The sequence below is a fragment of the Arvicola amphibius genome, chromosome 1, assembly GCF_903992535.2.
Source record: "Arvicola amphibius chromosome 1, mArvAmp1.2, whole genome shotgun sequence".
Lineage (NCBI taxonomy): Eukaryota > Metazoa > Chordata > Mammalia > Rodentia > Cricetidae > Arvicola > Arvicola amphibius.
The window spans coordinates 144,733,383-144,754,915 of NC_052047.1; the positions used below are offsets into that span (position 1 = coordinate 144,733,383).

At 47.4% G+C, this 21,533-nt stretch overlaps 1 protein-coding gene across 1 annotated transcript; it reads right to left on the reverse strand.

Annotated features, from left to right (window-relative positions):
* Positions 1 to 262: 262 nt before the first annotated feature.
* On the reverse strand, positions 263 to 2,181 carry Ascl2 (achaete-scute family bHLH transcription factor 2). The gene is made up of 2 exons (XM_042054408.1): positions 2,051 to 2,181; positions 263 to 1,394 (listed from the first exon to the last, which is right to left on the reverse strand). Exons 1-2 carry the CDS (start codon positions 2,179 to 2,181, stop codon positions 263 to 265), a joined length of 1,263 nt encoding a protein of 420 aa, XP_041910342.1.
* Between the last annotated feature and the right edge of the window lie 19,352 nt (positions 2,182 to 21,533).

A 21,533-nucleotide genomic window follows, 5' to 3' on the forward strand; every position in this document is an offset into this window, starting at 1 on the left:
TCCTTCCCCCTCCCCCTCCCCCATCCGCAGCAGAGCCCAGAGAGGAAGTTTTGCAATCCCGGACAAACAAACGCTGGTCTTGCTCAGGCTTGAAAAAGGTTGAGGAAAAATGAAGCCTGCGCGAAATCGAAGTGATCGCCCCAGCCGAGCCCTAGCTGCACTGGGTCCCCGTGGCGCAAAGTGCCAGGCCCGCCCACCACGTGTCACCTTTACTGCCTTTCCTCCCCGCGGCCCTGGAATTTACCTTAGAGGGGTTGGGTGCTCAGTAGCCCCCTAACCAGCTGGAAAAGTCAAGCAGCTCGCGCTCCACGGGACTCAGCTCTCCCTCGCAGCCACTGTCCTCCGACGAGTAGGCGGAGCGCGGGGAACCAGGCTCCGAGCTGCCCCGGCGGTCTGGGGATGAAGACGCGCAGGACAGCGACGCACTGGGAGGGGAGGCAGCAGGAGGTGCACGGGCGGCCGAGGGCCGAGTGGCCGGTGTTAGCAGCCCTCCGGCAAGCGCGGCGCGCACCGCGTCGTGCTCTGCAAGCAGCCGCTGCAGCGCACGAATGTATTCTACGGCGGAGCGCAGCGTCTCCACCTTACTCAGCTTCTTGCTGGCGCCGCCGTGCGGCACGTGCTGCCGCAGCGCCTGAAAGCCCAAGTTTACCAGCTTCACGCGGTTGCGTTCGCGCTCATTGCGGCGTGCCACTGCCGCCGAGCCGCCCCCAGCCTCAGTTGCGCCAGATCGCCGGCGGCGGCTGCAGCGTAGCAGTTCCGGGGATGCGGGTCTCCGCCGAGCAGCGCAGGTTCCAGCGACTCCAGGCGAGGCGGGCATGAGTCGGGGCAGCGCGCAGCCGTCCATCAAGCTCGCATCCAGCCCTCGGGCGCCTGCTAGGAGTTTCGGAGCGCTACAGGAAAAGTGCCCGCGAGGAACCGAGTACGGTGGGAAGCAAACTGTCTCACCTCCGCTGGTCTCAGGCAGGGCACTGCTGCAGGATTTCCTGGGGCACGCGTCGCTGGCCTTCTGGAGTCCTGGGACCCCGTGTCGAACAAGGACTGAAAGTAGGGAAGCGTGGTACGCTCGTGTCCCGCGCGTGCGGTCAGACCTCCCCTGGTCTCCTTGTGCACCGCTCAGGCGGCTCCTTTTAAAATGTATAGATAACCCTCCTCCGCGGGCCGCCGCCTCCTTTCTCACGCCCTCCTTCTTTCGCCTCGCCCTCCCGCCACGCTTCACCCTCCCCCTGGCGTACACATTCAGCAAAGCTGACACCGCGCGACCCCACCCCCACTCCTCCGGGTGCAGTTCGCAGGCTACTGCGCCCCCACGCTCTGGGCAGGTGCTTAGTGCGTCCACGACAAGTACTAGAGTGCAGAACCCGGACTGCGCTCCTAGAGTCCCACGCCTCCAGGGCCTGTCAGAGGGTCCGTGTGTACTCTACAAGCACCCCTACCCACCCTGGTACTCAGCACTCAAGCCCCAATAGCTGCCAGGTCTCTGCACACCTAGAGCGCGCGACCGGGTGACGAACCCGACCAGGCTTTGCCGTGACCAAGAAGTGAGCGCGAACCCCTCACACCTCCACCCCTGGCACACGCGCCACGAGCCCGCTCCCACGTCCCTCACCTCCCCTCCCTCGGCGGAGGAGGCGGGAGCCGGAGTCTCAGCCAATCTGGGATCGTCCCTTTGGCCAATGACAGCTGGCGCGGTTCTATGCTGGGTCAGGAAGAAGCGTACGCCTGGCGCGTGGCTCCAGAGATGGGGAGTGTCTTGAGCAAAGCTCCACGCCCACTCCGCCCCACCCTGCTCCTCCTCCCGGACCCGGGTGTCCACGTACTGCTGGTACACACCTGTCCCACTTTGAGTGAGAGGAGGTCTTGAGAAGTGGTTCAGACATATGCTAGGAAATTTCATGTTCCCCAGGCACCTTGTCCCCGTTCAGTTCCTCATGCACACCCCATGCCTCTGTGGTTTCAAGGAGCCTCAGGACTCGGTGCCATTACCTGAGGGCATGCAATCAAGCCAACTCTGACCCCTCCTTTCTCACACGCTCTTTCCTATGCATCTTACAACCAGCTCTCCAAGTCAGGGTCCCTTTTCCCAACTATGCCTCCTGAATCCAGCCAGACTAGTTCTCGTTCAGTTCCTGGGCTTTTACTCAAAGACACTCCTCTGGATTCCAGCGGGCCTCTCAGTCCCATCCCTCCCCTGAGGCCGGTGGAGGGAGAGTCGAGGGGCAGGGAAATGCACTGACCTTGGAAAAGTCTTAGTCCTGCCCCCGCTGTCCCGGAACTGTGCCCTTGAGGCCATAGCAAGTCCAGTTTTCCCCCAAATGACTAGGTGCTCCTGAGCCAAGATCTATAGCGCTGAAGTGGTCTATTCGGCGGGTCTGGGTGCCTGGAGTTATATATGATTGAGGGAGGACAACCGGATCCAGGACTTCTCTCTGCTTCGGCACTCCCAGGGAGCGTTTGCTACCGGTGTGGTGGCTGCCTGCTGACTCCGTTACCCTCCAGGATCCAACGGAGCTATATCTACCTAAACTTCTAAACTAGCTTTTTGACCATGCTGTGGGAGGTGGACTATGAGTCTCAGCTTCCTGGGTGCCTGCTCAGAGCACCTAAATGAGTCAAGTCACTTCTCCGCCTTTTGGAGCAATCCAAGTAGAAACAGAAGCAGAAAGTGGGCTGGAGAGATTGTTCAGTGGGTAAAGGGCTTGCTGTGCAAGTGTAAGGATCCCAGTTAAAATCCTCAGAACCCATATAAAGCCAAGATGGGAAGCAGAGAACAGAAGAATCCCTGCGAACTCCCGGGCCAACTAGCCCCCACGAATGCAAAACTGAAAAACAGACTCTAATCTTAAACAGACTGGAAGGGGAGGACCAACACTTGAGATATCCTCCAAATTCCACATGCATCGTTGTATCCACCCTCACACACAAAAGCATGCACACACATACAAAATAAATGTAAACAGATTGTATCCTGGCTCCTTGACAAGCCTTGATCTGCAGACCTTCTCTGTTTAGAGGTCGCTGTTGTCCTGCTTGCCTCTTTTCTTTTCCCTGGGATTTTTTTTTTTGTTTGTTTTTTCAGACAGGGTTTCCCTGTAGTTTCTAGAGCCTGCCCTGGAACTAGCTCTTGTAGACCAGGCTGGCCTCGAACTCACAGAGATCCGCCTGCCTCTGCCTCCCGAGTGCTGGGATTAAAGGCGTGCGCCACCACCGCGCAGCTAAGGATGGCCTTGAACTTCAGAACCTTCCATCCTCTTTCTAATATCTCCAGAATGCTGGGTTTACAGGCATGTACCACCATACCCATTATATGTGATGCTGGGGATTGAACCCAGAGCTCTGTGCATGGTGCATGCTAGACAGTCTAGCAGCTGAGCCACATCCCCAGACCCCTTCCCTGGTTAAAAAATAATAAAGTTTATTTATTTATTATTGTACATGTATGAGTGTTTGCCTGCATGTATGTCTGTGCAACATGTTCATGCCTTGTGCCCACAGGGGTCAGAAGAAAGTGTCAGATCTCCTGGAACTGGAGTTACAAATGGTTGTGAGTCAGTCACCATGTGGGTGCTGAGAATTCCATCCAGGTGCTCTTAAGCACTGAGCCATTTCTTCAAGCCCCTCTTCCCCAATTCCTTCTTGGCAAGCTCAAAATGATGAGAGGTGCCCTTCCCTCTACACACCACCAAGGGAAGGCTGCAGAGCAAGGGTGGTGATAGTACCTGAGCCCTGCCCTGGTGGTGAAGGTCCACACAGGTTATTTCTTGAGACTCTGTGGGACTGTAGCCATCGCTCAAAGGTTTTTTCAAACTTTATTCACTTTGGGACTGTGGAGAACAGCAGCTTGTCCTAGTCATCTACCTGGCCTTCGACTAGATTTTTTTAATTAAAATTTAATTTTCGAAAATTTCATATATGAGAGATGTAATTATATCACTTCCAACCCTTCCTCGTCTCACTCCAAATCCTCCCTTGTCCACCCCACTCCCTCCCAAATGATGACCTCTTCTTATTTATTAGTTTTATACATGTATGCACACCCTACTAAATCCATAATGTTCATATGTGTTTAGGACTGGCTACTTGGAATGGGATAACCTATCAGGGAGATCACCCCTAGAGAAAACAGATTCTCCCACCTACAGAGCTTTGATTGACTGTAGTTTGTCTGCTAGGGGTGGAGCCCTGTGAAAGTTCCCCCATTCACACTGGCTTTTGTCCATTGGTGATGTCATTTTTCAGATCTTGTATAGTCAGCCATATGGTTGAGATTTCCTGGGTGTAGCTTCCCGGTCATATATTGAAGACACAATCTAGACGCATACTTCCTAATCCTCTGACTCGTACAATCTTTCTGCCTCTTCTTCCTCCATGTTTCCTGAGTCTTCCGTGAAAAGATGGCCTTATAAATGTGACAGCCAGGGTGGGAAATCCACAGCCAGTTTTTGCGGATTTCGGTAATGGTCTTTATCTGCTGTAAGAAGAAGCTTTTTTGATGAGATCTAAGAGCTATATTTAACCAGCAGACACAAGGGTAAATATTTAGAATGTGGCTGGCAATTTTACTGGCTTAAGAAAGAAAGTGGCTGTGGTAGGCTCTCTTCTTTACCCATGATCTCACCAGCCACGGGTAGTTGGCTAGGTTTATAGGACCAGGTATGAATTCCCTCCTACTGATAAGCCACAAATCCAATTAGGCAGTTGTTGTTACTACTAAGATGTGTCATGGGGCTGGAGAGATGGCTTAGTGGTTAAGAGCACTGGCTGCTCTTTCAAAGGACCCCGATTCAATTCCCAGCACCCACATGGCAGCTCACAACTGTCTGTAACTCCAGAATCTTACACCCTCACACAGATATACATGCAGGTAAAACACCAATGCACATAAAATAAAAATAAAATAGGCGGGAGGTGGTGGCACATGCCTTTAATCCCAGCACTCAGAAGGCAGAGGCAGGTGGATCTCTGTGAGTTCGAAGCCAGCCTGGTCTACAAGAGCTAGTTCCAGAACAGGCTCAAGAAAGGGGGAAAAAAGCCACAGAGAAACCCTGTATCAAAAAACAAACAAAAAATAATAATATATTTATTTACAAAAAATAAAATATTTTTAAAAGATGTGCCACTACTGCACCTTTAAGGATCTCTTGCTAGGCTGGCTGTTGCTGTTCATAGTTACAGCTTCTTCATCTAGCTCACTCTCCACAGCTGGTTTCTTCCTCTCAGGAGCAGAGTTTTCAAGACTCCTTAAGACCCAGGACTCCTAGGAGTCTCTGTTGAGACTTAAAATCCTTTCTGAGGTCCGACCATGTTTCCTTCATCCCAGGCTGCACCTGCCCTACTTTGTAACTCATCTTTCTCTTGTCTCGCCCAGCACCCAAATAATAACATGGAGACTTCTTACTAGTTATGAAAGCCTGGCCTTAGCTCGGGCTCAGTCTCAATTTGCGCTTAAAACGTAGCCCATTTATATTGATCTACATTCTACCACAGTTTTTTACTTCTGCCCTGGCATCTCTCTCATGCCTAGATTCATCTTCTACTTCCCCTCTCTCTCTCTCTCCCTCTCTCTCTCTCTCTCTCTCCCTCCCCCTCTCTCCCTCTCTCCCTCTCTCCCTTCCTCCCTTCCTCCCCCCCAAGTAGATCCTCTTATACCTCCTGCCTATCTATTGGCCATTCAGCTCTTTATTAAGCCAATCCCCGCAGTGTGTCTTCACACAGTATACAAACATCCCACAACACGACTTCTATCGTCTCATCCCAACCAGCACCTTTCCCACCTCTGCCACCCCACCCCCACCCTGGCCCTCTCACTTTCTGCAAGCTCACCCTGTCCTCCTCAGCCTAAAGGTGATGGTTCTCTAGGGATTGGTGACTTCCTAGGTGTCCCCTTCTTTTCTTAACCTCACTTACCCACACCCTCTGACCTCTGACTTCTTCCAGCCTTCAACATGGGGCTGTTCCCTTGCTCTGGAAGCAGTTCTCTCCTGGACATGTGATTCTCATGTGTCTCTCTTGTAGACCTTGGACCCTGGTTCTGTCTTTATTCATGTAGTCCATGTGGCTATTTTGAAACATATGGATGGATAAAGCGTGAGCTGACCCGAGAAGGGAATATCAATCAAACATGAGAAGAGATGGAACAGTGGTAGGCACCATGGTGTTAGTAGAGATGTGTGAGCAAAAGAAGGCAAAATCAGAAGACCACAGATTATATGACTTCATTTACAAGAAATGTCCAGCATAGGACAATCCCCAGAGACAGGAATAGACACAGGGACAAGAATGAGGGGGAGGTAGGGGCTACAGAGTATGGATTTCCCTTTCATCACAATATTCTAAGGAGGGAAATGGCTCAGCAGATAAAGTGCTTGCCATGCAAGCACAGAGGCCTGAACCCACGTGAAGCCTGGCATGGGAGTGCATTCCTGTAATCTCTGCCTTGCTCTGACTCTAGAGCATCAAGAAAGAAAAATTTTTGCTGGGCGGTGGTGGCACACGCCTTTAATCCCAGCACTCCGGAGGCAGAGGCAGGAGGATCTCTGTGAGTTCGAGGCCAGCCTGGTCTACAAGAGCTAGTTCTGGGACAGGCACCAAAGCTACAGAGAAACCTTGTCTCAAAAGAAAGAAAGAAAGAGAGAGAGAGAGAGAGAGAGAGAGAGAGAGAGAGAGAGAGAGAGAGAGAAAGAAAAGAAAAAATTTAAAAATTGGATAATTAATGATTAGGTAAAGTCAGCTGGGGTATATATTGTTGGTAAAATCATGTGCTCAGTGAGCTCAATGATCTGGGTTCAATCCCCAGAGCCCCAATATCAACAAACATTTAAAAAAAACACCAGAAATAAGAATGCTAACAAGAGCCGGGCGGTGGTGGCGCACGCCTTTAATCCCAGCACTCGGGAGGCAGAGGCAGACGGATCTCTGTGAGTTCGAGGCCAGCCTGGTCTACAAGAGCTAGTTCCAGGACAGGCTCCAAAGCCACAGAGAAACTCTGTCTCGAAAAACCAAGAAAAAAAAAAAAAAAAAAAAAAGAATGCTAACAAGAAGAATAAAGGCAAAAAAATATTTTAAGTTTTTAAGTTGAGGAAGTTTCCATTAATAACTAAGATAAAGTGTCAGGAATAGAATAGAACCTCTCTCTTTCCTAAAACAGAAATGGTCAGTTCAGAAAGCCAGAAAGGGCAGTGTCCAGGAGATGGGCAGCCAGTGAACGGCCGCTGATGCCCTGCTCCTATGGAGACGCTCTCCCTGATGTGGTCCAGAAGTCACCAGAGTCACTGAGGCATGTTAAGGCTTCTGTAGGAAGGAGTCAGAGGCTGAGCAAGGATTATGCTGAGGACTCAGTTCCGAGCCCAGCTCTCATTTGGGCTGTCCAGCAGCCATGGCAGGGAACCCCACATCAGGTACTGTGTGGGGGCTGCAGGAGTAGGGGACGTTATCCTAAGTGAGCACCACTCAAATCCTACCAAACCCCAAAACATCAAAGTGTAACTCCACTCTGCAACTCAGCCATTCCCAGGACAGAGCTGGAAACCAGGAGCACAAAAAATACCTGGGGTCAAAAGGCCTAAAACTTGGCCTGACGATTCAGCAGGGAAAGGTGCTCACCAGGCAAGCCTGATGACCAGAGTGGGGAACCTGGGAGCCATAGTGGAAGAAGAGAGTCCGATTTCTGAAAGTTGTCTTCTGACCTCCACAGGCATGCTGTGGAATGTACATAAGAACACCTGCACGTGTGTGTGTGTGCGCACACACACGTACACACACGCGCACACACATGCGTACACACACACTCACAGGCGCACACGCACACACACGCACACACACGTGTGCGAGCACACACACGCGCATGCAGACACACGTGCGCACGCACACACACGCGTGCACACGCACACGCGCACGCACACGCACACGCACAGACGGGTGCAGAAATGAAATCAAAATTGAAAAGAAAAGGATAGGGCCAGAGAGATAACTTCGTGGTTAAGAACAGCTACTGCTCCTTGCAGAGGACCGGAGGTCAGTTCCCTGCACCTATGTTGAGTGGCTCACAGCTTCCTATAATTCCAGCTCCAGGGGTCCAATGCCCCCTTCTGTCCTCAAATACACACTCAAACACACATACTCACATATCCTATACATCTTTAAAACGTATTTTTTTTAGATTTAAGTTATGCCGGGCAGTGGTGGTGCATCCCTTTAATCCCAGCACTCGGAAGACAGAGGCCGGCAGATCTCTGTGAGTTTAAAACCAGCCTGGTTTACAAGAGCTAGTTCCAGGACAGTATCCAAAGTGACAGTGAAACCCTGTCTTGGAAAACCAAAACCAAAACAAAACAAAAAAGATTTAAATTCCAGTGTCTAGTGCCCAACTATCTTAATAGCTTTTCTTATTACTGTGACAAAATACCAGGCAAAGGGAACTATGTGGGGTGAAGAGATGCTTCTTCGCATCTCCCAGAAATAGTGTCACAAAGCAGTTCACAGGCAGGGTCAGGAGAATATGACTGTACCTGAGTTCCATGTGTTGAATGTCAAGTAGAAGCGCAGGAGGTATTTGCAAGGGCAGAAGATGTGCCCAGAAGTTCTGGAGACAGGAACATCAGCATTTGGGATGGAAAAATGCATCGGTGGGAAACTGGATGCTGTGGAAGGAAAGTTAGTGAATCTGAAGGCACAGAAGTGGGCGGCATCCAAAGGTCAGCGCAGACAGGCAAGGCAAGGAGACGCACGTGTCTAACGTACACTGGAGCTCCTGAATGAGAACGAGAAATGAGACAGAAAAGACACCTGGAGAAAAAAATAGCTGAAAAATTTCCAAATTTGATAAAAATCGTAAGCCCACAGATCCAGAAAGCTCAGCAAAACCTAAGAACAAAGAAAATACATCACGATCATATTATGTGAAACCAGGAAAGGAAAAAACATTCTTAGTCAGAGGAAAATGATACATATGCATACATGCAGAAAAAAAAACAGTCTGTATGCAGAGACACCAAGAGGAGATGACACAATACTGGCACATCTGTTCGCAGCAGTATTTCTCAAAACAGCAAGTGTTGGAGGAAGCCCACATCCACTGGGGGTGGGGTGGGGATGTGTGTGAATGGATAAGCAGAATGTAGTTTGGCCCGTTCTTAAAAATGAAGGAGAGGATGGGATGGAGAGATGGCTCAGCAGTTGCTCTTCCTGCAGAGACAGGCATTGGGTTCCCAGCCTCCACAAGATGAATCGTGTCTACTATTCCAGTTACAGGAGATCCGATGCCCTCTTCTGGCCTCTGTGGCAATGCATGGACATGGAGACATGCACAGACATACATGGAGACAAAACACTCACACACACATTAAAAATCCCCCCTTTTAAAGGGAGGGGGCAGTGAGATGGCCCAGTGGGTAAATTGTGCCTGCCACCAAGCCTGACAATCTGAATTAGATACCCGGGACCCACATTGTGGAAGAAAAGAACCAGTTCCTACAAGCTGTCCTCTGATCTCCATGTGTGTGCTGTGGCAGACACCTCTCTCACCCCACCGCACCCCACCCCCGCCTACCAATCAATCAACCTGTCCATGTAATTTTTAAAAATGAAGGAGGTCTGGAGATGTGGCTTGGTTTGATAGCATATTTACCTGGCAAGCACAAAGCCCTGGGTTCAATCCTCACCACCTCATAAACCAGGCAAGGCTCTCACGGAGAAGTCCAAGGTCTTCCTCGGCTACGTAATGAATTCAAGCCCAGCCTGTGATATGTTAATCCTTGTTGAAAGGAAGGAAGAAAGGACCTAAAGGAAGGACATTCTAGCCAGAGGTGGTGATGCATACCTCCAACCAAGCACATAGGGGGCCAGGAGAGAAGGTCACAAGTTTGAGAGCAGCCTAGTCTACATAGTGAGACAGAAGAAAGAAGAGAAAAGTGTGGGAAATCCATAGACTTTGAGGACACGATGCTAAATGCAATAAACTAGTCACAAAAGGACAAGTGTTGAAGCTGGAGAGATGGCTCAGTGGTTAAGAGTACTTGTTACTTTCTGAGATGACCCAAGTTTGACTCCCAGCACCCTTTCAAATAGCCATAACTGCCTGCCTAGCTCCATGGGAACTGGAATCCTCTCCTGGCCTCTGTAGGCACCAGCAAAACACACACACATACACACACACACACACACACAGAGGGAAGTCTGGGTTGTGTCACCTTTTATTAGTATCAAAATCCATGTACAATAATTACAAGACAGAAAGAGAAATCTGTGCACATCACCATCTGCTCTGCTGCTCCTGCTGGGGGACCAGCTCTCCATCTCTGCTGCAGCAACCTGGTTCCCAAAAGGTGATGGGGAAACTCCAGGCTGTGACTTGCTGCCAACTCATTCACTGTCCAAGAGAGTGTGTGACCCTTGCCCCTCCCTCCATTCTCTTGTTTCTTATCAGGTCACCTATCCCCAGAGAAGACCATGCCCATGTGTATTGGGACAAGCAGCACCAATACAATTGGCTATCAGACCAAATTTCCACAACACACACACACACACACACACACACACACACTTCAATAGATTTTTAAGGCTTATTTTTATTTTTTCCATAAAATAAATTTTAGAAAAATAAAAGGGGACTCAGTCTCTATGAGGACCCTAGAGTCATCACATTCTTGGACACATAAGGTACGATGATGAATATCGGATACTTGCCTTATTGCTGTGTCCAAATGGCCGACAAAAAGCAACTTAAGGAAGGAGGTGTTTATCTAGCTCATGGGTATCAAAGGTACATCATTGTGGAGAAGACACGTCAAGCAGGAGTGTGGGGCCGCTGGCCACATTGCACCTAAGTCAGGAAGCAGAAAGAGGACTACTGATGCTCAGCTCACTTCCTCCTTTTTATTCTGTGTGGAGCTCCAGACACAGGGTGATGTCATCCCGTTCAGGGTGGCTCTTCCTTCCTCAGCTAAACATCTCTAGAAACAAGCTCACAGAGCCACAGACACGTGGAGGAGTGTCTTTTAGGTGACTCGACACCCTGTCAAGTTGATAGGCGTGGCCATCACAGTGGGTGGGGCGGGGTGGGGGCTGGGAGGAAGATTTGTAGTCCAGGTTTCAATGGAACAAAACTTTGGAAGGTGAAGTTACTCTGGAGTTCGATGGTTCTGATAATCGCACAGCAATGTTTATTGTTTTTGTTCCTGAACTCTGCATCCTGAAATGGATAAGGTGATGCTATGGTTTAAATGTGAAAGGTAATGAACACTCAATCCCCAAAGAGTGCTTTTGGGGGATGTTGTGTACCCTTTGAGATTTGGAGTCAATCTAGGAGGGCAAGCCTTGAGTTTAGAGACTAGCTCTGTTCACCTCCTGTCCTGTCTTTACTTCCTGGCTACCAAGGAAATGTAAGTGGCCACCACATACCCCTCCCACTGCTGTTCCTTTCTTGCTAATGGATTGTATCCCCAATCCTGAACTGCAACCCCCCCCCAAAAAAAAAATACAATCCTCCTTTAAGTTGCTTCTATTAGGTATTCTGTAACAGCCACAAAAAGTAACCAATGTGGGATATTGGTATCAGGAGTAGGGCAGTTTCTGTGATAAACCTGATTATGGACTGCACAGGGCTTTGGGATTGGTTTTGAGAGGAATGTGAATGAGTTTGGAGTGCCAAGATACCAAAGCCCTATAATGCTGTAAGAATTTACTGGTCAACTCTAGTGGGAGTCCTGAAGACATGAATGTCTATAGTAATCTAGACATTGAAGAGTGCGTGCATGTGGTTTTAGAGAACAAGGACTTAATCAGGAATTGAGCTAATGGCCATCAGTGTTACATTTTGACAAAGATATATTTTGTCTGTGCACTGAATACTTGATTGTAGCTGAATTAAAAATAATAGACCAAGTTGTCTGGCAGAAGAAAATTTAAGATAGCATAGTGGTTATTGCTTGTTGTGTTGACTAAGATTACAGCAAGAGAAAGCAGAAAGTAGGGAAGAAAGATATGAAAATGTGTAGCTTCCAAAGAAAGAAGCATGGATGAATTTAAGGCTGCAGACAAGGCAGCTATGGACAAAGTAGCATTGATTACTAAAGAAATCAGTGCAGTGAAAGAGAAGCCAAGCACTCTGCACTTGGACAGTAGGAAAGGAATATTGAAGGCCAGAACATACCCATCAATAGCTGTAACATAGAAAATGTAAATTCACTAGAAAGAGAATGCTAAGATAGAATAGTGGCCACAAGTGTTCCTTATTTAACTATCTATGACGTGTTTTCCCATACTGTACTGATATCACGCTGACACACAGAGGTCAAAGAATATCAAGCTACACGTAGAACTGGCAGCAGAAGCTGGCAGTTGTGATCTCATGGTGCTGATTTTGCAGACATGCAAAATGGAAAAAATATGGGGTTCATGGAGGCTTGCCCCAAGGTTTAAGAAAGCCACCAAGTATGTGTTGTAGGGTTGGATTTTCCGCAAGGACCTTAGAGGCCATTATGAGAAGCTGTAAAGATGATTGCATTAGAGACTTCAGGATGCTAGAGATTCCAGAACCCTGGGGCATTTACTAAGGAAAGCTGCAGGTGCCGAATGGAGTCAGGAAAAGTGAGAGGAGCTGGAAAAACAGGGCCATCCAAGGCTTTTGGACCCCACATAGCTCCATAGCTCCATCATTAGTCCTAGACACCAGACATGGAGCTAAGGGACCTTGAGTTGGGGTTTTCACTCTGGACTCCTGTCTTGCTCTGCTTCAGTCTTCCCTTGTCGTATCCCTACCCTTCCCTTTGGAATTCAAATGTTTACTCTGTGCCATTGTGTATTGGAAACATGTGCCAGAAATAGTGGTACTTACTTACTTACTTTATTTATTTATTATTTATTTATTGGTTTTTGAGACAAGGTTTCTCTGTTGCTTTGGTGCCTGTCCTGGAACAAGCTCTTGTAGATCAGGCTGGCCTCAAACTCCCAGAGATCCGCCTGCCTCTGCCTCCCAAGTGCTGCAATTAAAGGTGTGCGCTACCACCGCCAGGCCTGATCATTACTTTATAATAAGAGCACCATCGTTTCATAATTAAGAGCACTGGAGACAGAGCAAAATGTCAGAGCAGTTTATTTTGCAATATGACGAGGCTGAGTGTCAGCATGGGATGCCGAGCACACTGAGCGCGGCAGAGACTAGTCTTTGTAAACCCCAACACATGACCCTTCATCCCTTCTTGAATGATTAGAAAGTACAATTTTATGCGTCACCTCGGACTTATCTTTCCTTCTGACACTTAATTTGTCTTTTTCTCAACAAAAGCCATGCACAGGCTCTATGTTTTACATCGTCTTTGCTTTAAAGTTTATCAGATGTGTGACCTTGTAAGCATGGCCAGTTGTTAGTAGTTTTCTACTCTAAACCTCTAGTTTTGGGGACAGAGGTAGTTAGAATAGCAGACAACCATAAGAGTCCAGTGTTTTCTGTTCATTTGAAACGGAAACTGAGATATTATTTCTAACGGTGTGTGGCTTTTTAAAATTTTATTTTACAGAACTTCACAGTTACTGGCTGGAGTGTCAGGGGAGATGCTAAACTTTGAACAGTAAAACTAGAGAGACTTTAAAAACTTAATTCATTTTCCATTTTGAGCTGGCCATGAATGAGCCTTAGAGGCCTGTGGGGAAATATTACTGTTAAAGGTGAAATGTCCTTCATGGACTCATGGATGGGAACACTTGGTCCCCAGGTGGTGCTACTGTCTAAGGAAGCTGTAGAACCTTTGAGATACAGGGACTAGTTGGAGGAAGTGAGTTTCTGGGGGGCAGATTTTCAGATTTATGACTAGCTCCTTCTTTCTCTCTGAAGTGACAAGCCCCATCACACCGCACTGAAGTAGCTGAAAGCTGTTCCTGCCATTGCTCCTTCCACGCCGTGACAGACAGATTGCATCCCCGGAACTGCAGCGAGCCAGGAAACCCTTCTCCCCTAAAGCTGCTTCCCTGGGGTCGTTTGTCACAGTAATGAGAGAAACAGTTATTAGAGATGGCAAATCTGTGTGTTTTATTTTTAACTATGTCCTTCATAGACTCAGGTATTTGAACACATGGTCTCCAGTTGGTGGCGCTGTCTGGGCAGGTGTAGGAGGTGCATCTTTTCTAGGCAAAGTGTATCATTAAGGGAAGGCTTTGAGGGTTTACCCCACTTCCAGTCCAAACTCTGCTTCCTCTCTCTCTCCTCTCTCCTCTCTCTCTCTCTCTCTCTCTCTCTCTTTCTGTGTGTGTTTGAGATGTGATCTCTTAGCTTTCTTCCTCCTGCTGCCATGACTTTCCCATCATTATGGACACCTAACCCTGTAAACTAAGAATAAATCCTTCCTTAAGCTGTTATTAATTGTGGTATTTTATCACAGCATCAAATGTTTTGTTCATCTGAATGTTTTTAAGGCATAAGAAGCCAGGCAGGGGCTGGGAAGATGAAGATGATGGTTCTGCAGTTCAGAGCATTGGCTACTCTTGTAGAGGACTCAGGTTCGATCCCCAGAACCCATAAGACAGCTAGCATTAATGTGTAACTCCAGTTCCAAGGGGTCTGATGCCCTCTTCAGGCCTCTATTGGTACTTTACACATGTAGTAAGCATGCAAACATATAGGCAAAATACTCATACACATAAAATAAGTGCTATTTTTTTAAATAAACAAGGAATTGAATAAAAATAGCATATCTCAGAGTAAATTATGTCGTACTAACAACAAGGCCAGGAGGAAGTCACGGAACACACTACCTTCAAGTTCTTTTTTTCTTTCCCATTTTCATGTGTGTATGTGTGTGTGCTCGCATGTTTTTGCATATGTGAATGCATGTGTGCACAAGCATGTGGAGGCTCAAGGTTAAACAGGAATTATCCTCGACCTTTCTCTCACCTTATCCATTGAGACAGGGTCTCTCAATCAAACCCCGATCTTGCTGGTATGGCAAATCTAGATAACCGCTTTGCTCTGGGGATTCTGTATCTGCTCTCTGTGGCTGGAATTACAGGCAGGCAGTCCACATAGTTTGAATGAGAATGGACCCATAGTCATATATTTGAATATTTGGTTCACAGTTGGTGGAATGTTTGGGAAGGATGAAGAGGCGTGCCCTTGCTGGAAGAGGTATGCCACTGGGAGCAGGCTTTCAGTTTCAAAAGCCCATGCTCTTCCCAGTTAGTTCTCCCACCCCAACAAATCTCTCTCTCCTCTCTCCTCTCTCTATTTCTCTCTCTCCTTGCCATCCATGATGGTCATAAACTCTAACCCTCTGGAACTGTGAGTCCCTGAATGAAATGCTTTCTTTTATAAACTGCCCTGGCCATAGGAAAGTAGCTAAGTCAGAAATTGGTACAAGGGAGTGACATATTTCTGTGACAGGCCTGACCATGCTAGGGTTTTTTGTTTTTTGTTTTCGAGGAATGTGGAAGACTTTGTGACTTTGGACTAGGAAAGTGACTCAACACTGTAAACTGAGATTAATGGGTCATTCTAGTAGGAGCTTGGAAAGCTGAGAGCAATGTAGACTATGGAAGCCCGGCTCAAGAGGTTTCAGAGGGGAACAATTGTTGGGGAAGGTGTTCTTTCGTACCCAGCTGCCCAGACTCGAAATAAGCACATAAAAACTGTATTAATCAAACTACTGCTTGGCCTAGCAGCCAGACACTAGAGTTCTTACCTGTACCAATGCTCAGACCAAAGGGGCGATCCTGTTCTCAGACTGCCTCCTGCCTGAGACTGCATCTGAGCCCTGTCTCCTCCTGCCTCATATTCCTCTCTCCGCCCAGCCACATCGCTTTCCATCTCCGCCTCCCTGGTGCTGGGATTGAAGGTGTGAGCCACCACCCCTGACTCTGTTTCTCTTTGAGACTGGGTCAATCTAGTGTAGCCCAAGGTGGCCTTGAACTCACAGAGCTCTCTCTGCCTCTGTTTCGTGAGTCTTGGGATTAAAGGTGTGTGCCATCACCACCAGGCCTCTAGTGGCTTATTTGCACGTTGATCTTCAGGCAAGCTTTATTTGTTAAACACAAACAAAATATCACCACAGAGATCAATACCCAAGGTTGGCCTACGACCAACACACACAGACTATAGATAGCATTCTTACACCTACGCACATACATATACACACATCTACAAAAATAAAAATTTCTAGTCAGATGCCACAATTTCCTTAAGGAACGTAAGAAGACAAAAAAGGCAAATTAAATTCAATAATCTAATAGAAGTGGACAAACTAGAGACACAGGGCCATTAATGAGCCAAAATATACACAGAGAGAAATGAGAAACCAAACACAGTCTTTGAGAAGGTAAATAAAATTGACAAAAGTCAGATTGATTAAGGGAAAAAAAGAAAAGAAAATCCACTAGCTACCAAGAGCAGGAATGAATGAGAGAACATCAGGTCTTGCAGACAGCAGTAGACACACATCTAGACAACAGAGAGCAGCTTCATGCCATTAGTGCCTCAATTTAGCTGGGGTAGGTATATTTCTTGAAAGACACACACTAGCAAACTTTACATAGGAAGAAATAGTTAAGCATAATAGCCCCACATCTACTTAGTAAATTAAATCTGTGGCTGTGCTGATTAGGGTTTTCTATTTTATTTATTTATTTATTTATTTATTTATTTATTTATTTATTATTGTCAGCCTGACACAAGCTAGAGTCTCATGGAAAGAGAGAATCTCAGCTGAGAAAATGCCTCTATTAAACTGGCCTGTTGGTAAATCTGTAGGACACTTTCTTCCTTCCTTTCTTCTTTATTTTTTCTTCCTTCCTTCCTTCCTTCCTTCCTTCCTTCCATCCTTCCTTCCTTCTTTTCCTCCCTCCTCTCCTCCCTCCTTCCTTCTTCTTCTTCTTCTTCTTCTTCTTCTTCTTCTTCTTCTTCTTCTTCTTCTTCTTCTTCTTCTTCTCCTCCTCCTCCTCCTCCTCCTCCTCCTCCTCCTCCTCCTCCTCCTTCTCCTCCTCCTCCTCCTTCTTCTTCTTCCTCTTTTTTGCTTGTTTGTTTTGTTTTGCTTTTTGAGATAGGGTCTCACTATTTAGCTTTAGCTATCCTAGAACTCACTATGTAGACGAGACTAGCCTTGAACTCACATAGATCTACCTGCCTCTGTTTCCCCAGTGCTGGGAATAAAGGTATACACCACCACTTGCTTCTTAATTAGTGATTGATATGGAAGGGCCCAGCCCACTGTGTGGGGTGACACCACCCCTGAACAGGTGGTTCTCTGTTGTATAAGAAAGTATGTTGAACCACAGGGAGCAAGCCAGGGAGCAGCTTTTCTCCATGGCCTCTGCCCCAGTTCCTGCTTCCAGGTTCCTACCTTGAGTTCTGCTCTGACTTCTCTCCATGATGGATTGTAAACTGTAAAATGAAATGAACCCTTTCCTCCCCAAGTTGCTTTTGATCATGGTTTTTATCACAGCAGCAGAAAGCAAGAATAAAACCTTCCAACAAAGAAAACTTCGTGTCTGTGTGGCCCATGTCAGCGAATTCTACTAAATAGTTAACAAAGAAATGTAGCGGCGGTCGGAGGAATTTGGAAATTGGAAATAACCGAAAATAGTCCTTTTAGAATAAATCAGGTTTTTTTTTTGTTTGTTTGTTTGTTTTTTTTTTTCGAGACAGGGTTTCTCTGTAGCTTTGCAGGAGCCTGTCCTGGAACTAGCTCTTGTAGACCAGGCTGGCCTCGAACTCACAGAGATCCGCCTGCCTCTGCCTCCCGAGTGCTGGGATTAAAGGCGATCAGTTTTAATAAAAGGAGAATAAGGGAACTTACAGAGCCAAAGGTCCAGCGAAGCAGAGCGTGATTGGGGGGGGGGGGGAACAGGGCCTCCCTCCCGGACCGGTTCTTTTTAAAGGTACCCTTCTCCCCTGGGGCAGCCACGCCCCTGAACGCAGGGATTGGGCCAGCTGCCCCAACAAAGAAATAAAACCAACCTATACAAACTTATCCAGAAAACCTTGAAAAGGATGCAACCTTCCCAACTCTCTTTATGAACCAGCATTGCTCAGATGCCCAAACCAAATGAACCAGTCTTTTGTGCCTCGTGAACGCAAGAATTCTAAAAGAAAATTCAGCCAATCCAAACCAACCTACACAGTGATGTTTGTCCTTGGAATGCAAGGTTGACTTAACATTTAAAAAAAATGGACTTGACTGGGGTTGGACAGAACACTGGCTGCTCTTACAGAGGACCAGGGTTTACTTCCCAGCATCCACATGGCGGCTCACCACCATCTGTAATTCCAGCCCCAGGAGATCCAATCCTTCTTTTGGCCACCAAGGGCACTGAACATACATGGTGCAAATATATACATAGAGGCAAACCATTTATCAACATAAAACAAAATAAATAAATTAAAGGAAAAAAAAGAACTTGATCTCTAGAAACTTTCAAGTTCATTGTACTTTGAATGGCATCTTGTCCAGGTTCCATCCTTCTAGATGCCTCTATCACCTTCCTGAACTTGTGTCTCTGGTTGTTTGAGTATTTCTTTCAAAGGGTTGGTACAGTGGCTCTTTTTGAAGCAGGTATCTGTAGCATGCCTTAGATGAGTGTGCCTAAGCTTATTTTTATCCCAACTGCATGTAAATACTAGTTATAACCTATAAAATCCCATGCCTGGGCTAGGGAAGTGGCCAGTCAGCAAAGTACTTACATAAACATGAGGATCTGAATTTGGTGCCCAGCACCAATGCAACAGCCAGATATATAATCCCAGTGCTGGGAGGCCCAAACCGGAGGATCCCTGAGGCTGACTGACCAGTGAACTCCAGGTCCAGTGAGAGACCCAATCTCAAAAAAAAAAAAAAAAGGAAGAGGAAAGCCATTAAGGAGAAACCCATGGACCTCTAGCCTCTACATGCACAGATGCACACACACACACACACACACACACACACACACACACACATTCTCTCTCTCTCTCTCTCTCTCTCTCTCTCTCTCAAACACACACACACAGTGTCCAAAGATATTTCTCTTTAGAGCTATAGAACTTACTTTTCTCACATTTAGCAGTGTGTTGTGTGTGTGCGCGCGCATGTGTGTGTGTACATGTGTGTGTTTGTATGTGTGTATACATGTGGGAATTGAATGTTGATGTTAGGTATCATCCTCAATCACTCTTCCACTTTATTATTTGAGGCAGGGTCTCTCTATGAAACCAGCACTCACAGAACTAGTCTTGCTAGCCATCTTACCTCTCCTTCCTCGGGTAAAATTACTGGCGGCCTACTGCGCCCATCCAGCAGTTCTGTGAGGTCTGGATGTCTCATGCTTGCCAGGCAAGTGCTTTAACAGCTGAGCCAGCTTCATTTCTAAAAATTGCATTTTGAGCCGGGCACGGTGGCGCATGCCTTTAATCTCAGCACTCAAGAGGCAGAGGCAGGTGGACCTCTCTGAGTTCAAGGACAGCCTGGTCTACAGAGTGAGTTTCTACATAGAGAAATCCTGTCTCAAAAAAAGCCAAAAAAATTATTTGTGTGTGTGCTGTGTGTGTGCACAAGCGCATGCATGCACAAACATATGTGTGCAGAGAGGACAGAGCACAGTTTTCAGGGTTCAATTCTCTTTTTCCACTTGTAGGTTCCAGGGGTTGAACTCAGGCCATCAGGACTGATGTAAGCCCTCTTACATGCTGACCCTTCTTGCAGATCCTCTAAAATTACCATTTTTCTGATAAAAAGCAAGAGTTCTTTAGAGTGAGGGCCATTCCACCACCAGGCATAAAGCACCTGAGATGACACACCTCATGTCAGAAAGCACATCAGCACTTGGAGGCGCTGGGCACTTGTCAACATGACACAGGAGCCAGCTTCAAGGGACAGCACCACTGGCCACACTAGGGACACCAGGGTAAATGGCAGTGACAGATTTCAACAGTTGGCAGTGGGTACATTTTAAAGGTCATTTATTATTCACTTTGCTGTGGGGAAGAGAAAACAGGAGTTTTTTTTTTGTTGTTGTTGTTTTTGTTTGTTTTGCAGCAGAATGTCAACTAATAAATGTACAGGGAAGGATGGGGTTAGAAGGCCATCTCTTAGCAACACCACAATAATGAAATCGGCCCAAGTGGTAACAAGGAGGTTTTAATGGGACAGTTAGGTGGCTTCAGCTTCCCTCACACCGTGGGTGGGTTTTTTACAAGGGAAAAGAGGGCACGACACTGGATAAAACTCCTGGGCACAACTTTTAGCCAGTGCTCAGTCAGTCCTGCCTGTGCATCTTTTCGGACAGTGATGACAGGAGCAGGCCACACGTGCCTGTCCACTTCCAATACTTGAAAACAGGACGTGATCTCACCCAGGTGAAGCAAGAGCCTCCGGGCGGCATCAGCAGCAGGAAGCCAGTGAGGCCTGAAGCAACCAGGGACCTGAGCCGTTCACTGAGCTGAGGGCTCCTGAGGTGGGAGATACCTGGGGGGAAGGGAGGAGGAAGAAGTGGAAGAGGGGAGGAAAAGGGAGGAGGAGAGGAGGGAGGGAGAACAGGGAGGAGGAGGGGGAAGAAAAGGAGAGGAAAACAGACAAGGGAGGAGGAGAATGGGAAAAGGAGAGAGAAAGAAAAAGAGAGAGAGAGAAGAGGGATGGAGACAAACAGATGAGGGAGAAAGGAGAGAGACAGAGATGGGGGAAGGAGGAGAAAAGAGCAGGGACAGAGGAGGGGAGAGAGTGAGAGAGGTAAGGGAAAAACAAAAACAGAGACAGCGTGTTCTGCAGGTCCCGGGGAGGGCTTTGAGACACTGGCAGAATACTAGTCCCCACATGGACACGTGGTCTGGAAATTGGGTCACATTAACAGTTAAAATGGAGGGAGAAGCTTCAGAAGTCTCTCAAACCTTGATGTCAGATGAACCTTGACCTTCAGCAGCTCTGCTAACTCATTGATCTTCAATAAGACTTTTTCATAGGAGGAATGAATTGGGGTTCTGTGGCTTAGGTATGGCTTGAATCACCCCCAAAGCTTTCTGTGTTAGAGGCTTGGTCTTCAGTGTGGCTCTGTCAGAGGCCCTGGGTCCTTTAAGAGTTGGTAGTAGTAGCCCAGCAGCGGTGGTGCACGCCTTTAATTCCAGCACTCAGGAGGCAGAGGCAGGTGAATCTCTGAGTTCTAGGCCAGCCTGGTCTACAAGAGCTAGTTCCAGGACAAGCTCCAAAAGCTACAGAGAAACCCTGTCTCAAAAAACTAAGAAAAAAAAAAGGGAGTCAGCAGTAGTGAATGAGAGACCAGGTCTCTGGAGGCAACATTCTAGGGAGAGATTAAATAGATTAAATAGTATTCAAGGGCCCCAAAGAGGACTGGCGCAAAACAAACAAACGGCAAACAATCAAAGCAAAAACAAAAACAACAAAAAATCCAAGATAAGCCATATCAGGTAAACTGCTTGTCCCACAAGCACGCAGGCCTGAGTTCTGTATCTGATGGCCACATAGGAAACCAGGCACGGTGTTCCAAGCTTGTAATCCCAGAGCTGGGGAGACAGGTGGAGCCCTGGGGCTCGCTGGCCAGACAACCTGGTCTTATCTTCAACTTCTGGG

Coding starts and splice junctions, on each gene's coding strand:
- Ascl2 (XM_042054408.1), bottom strand. CDS start 2,181: ATGGGACTGAGAGGCCCGCTGGAATCCAGAGGAGTGTCTTTGAGTAAA. Junction 1,395..2,050: donor CCTGACTTGGAGAGCTGGTT/GTAAGATGCATA, acceptor ACCCTCTGACAG/GCCCTGGAGGCGTGGGACTC.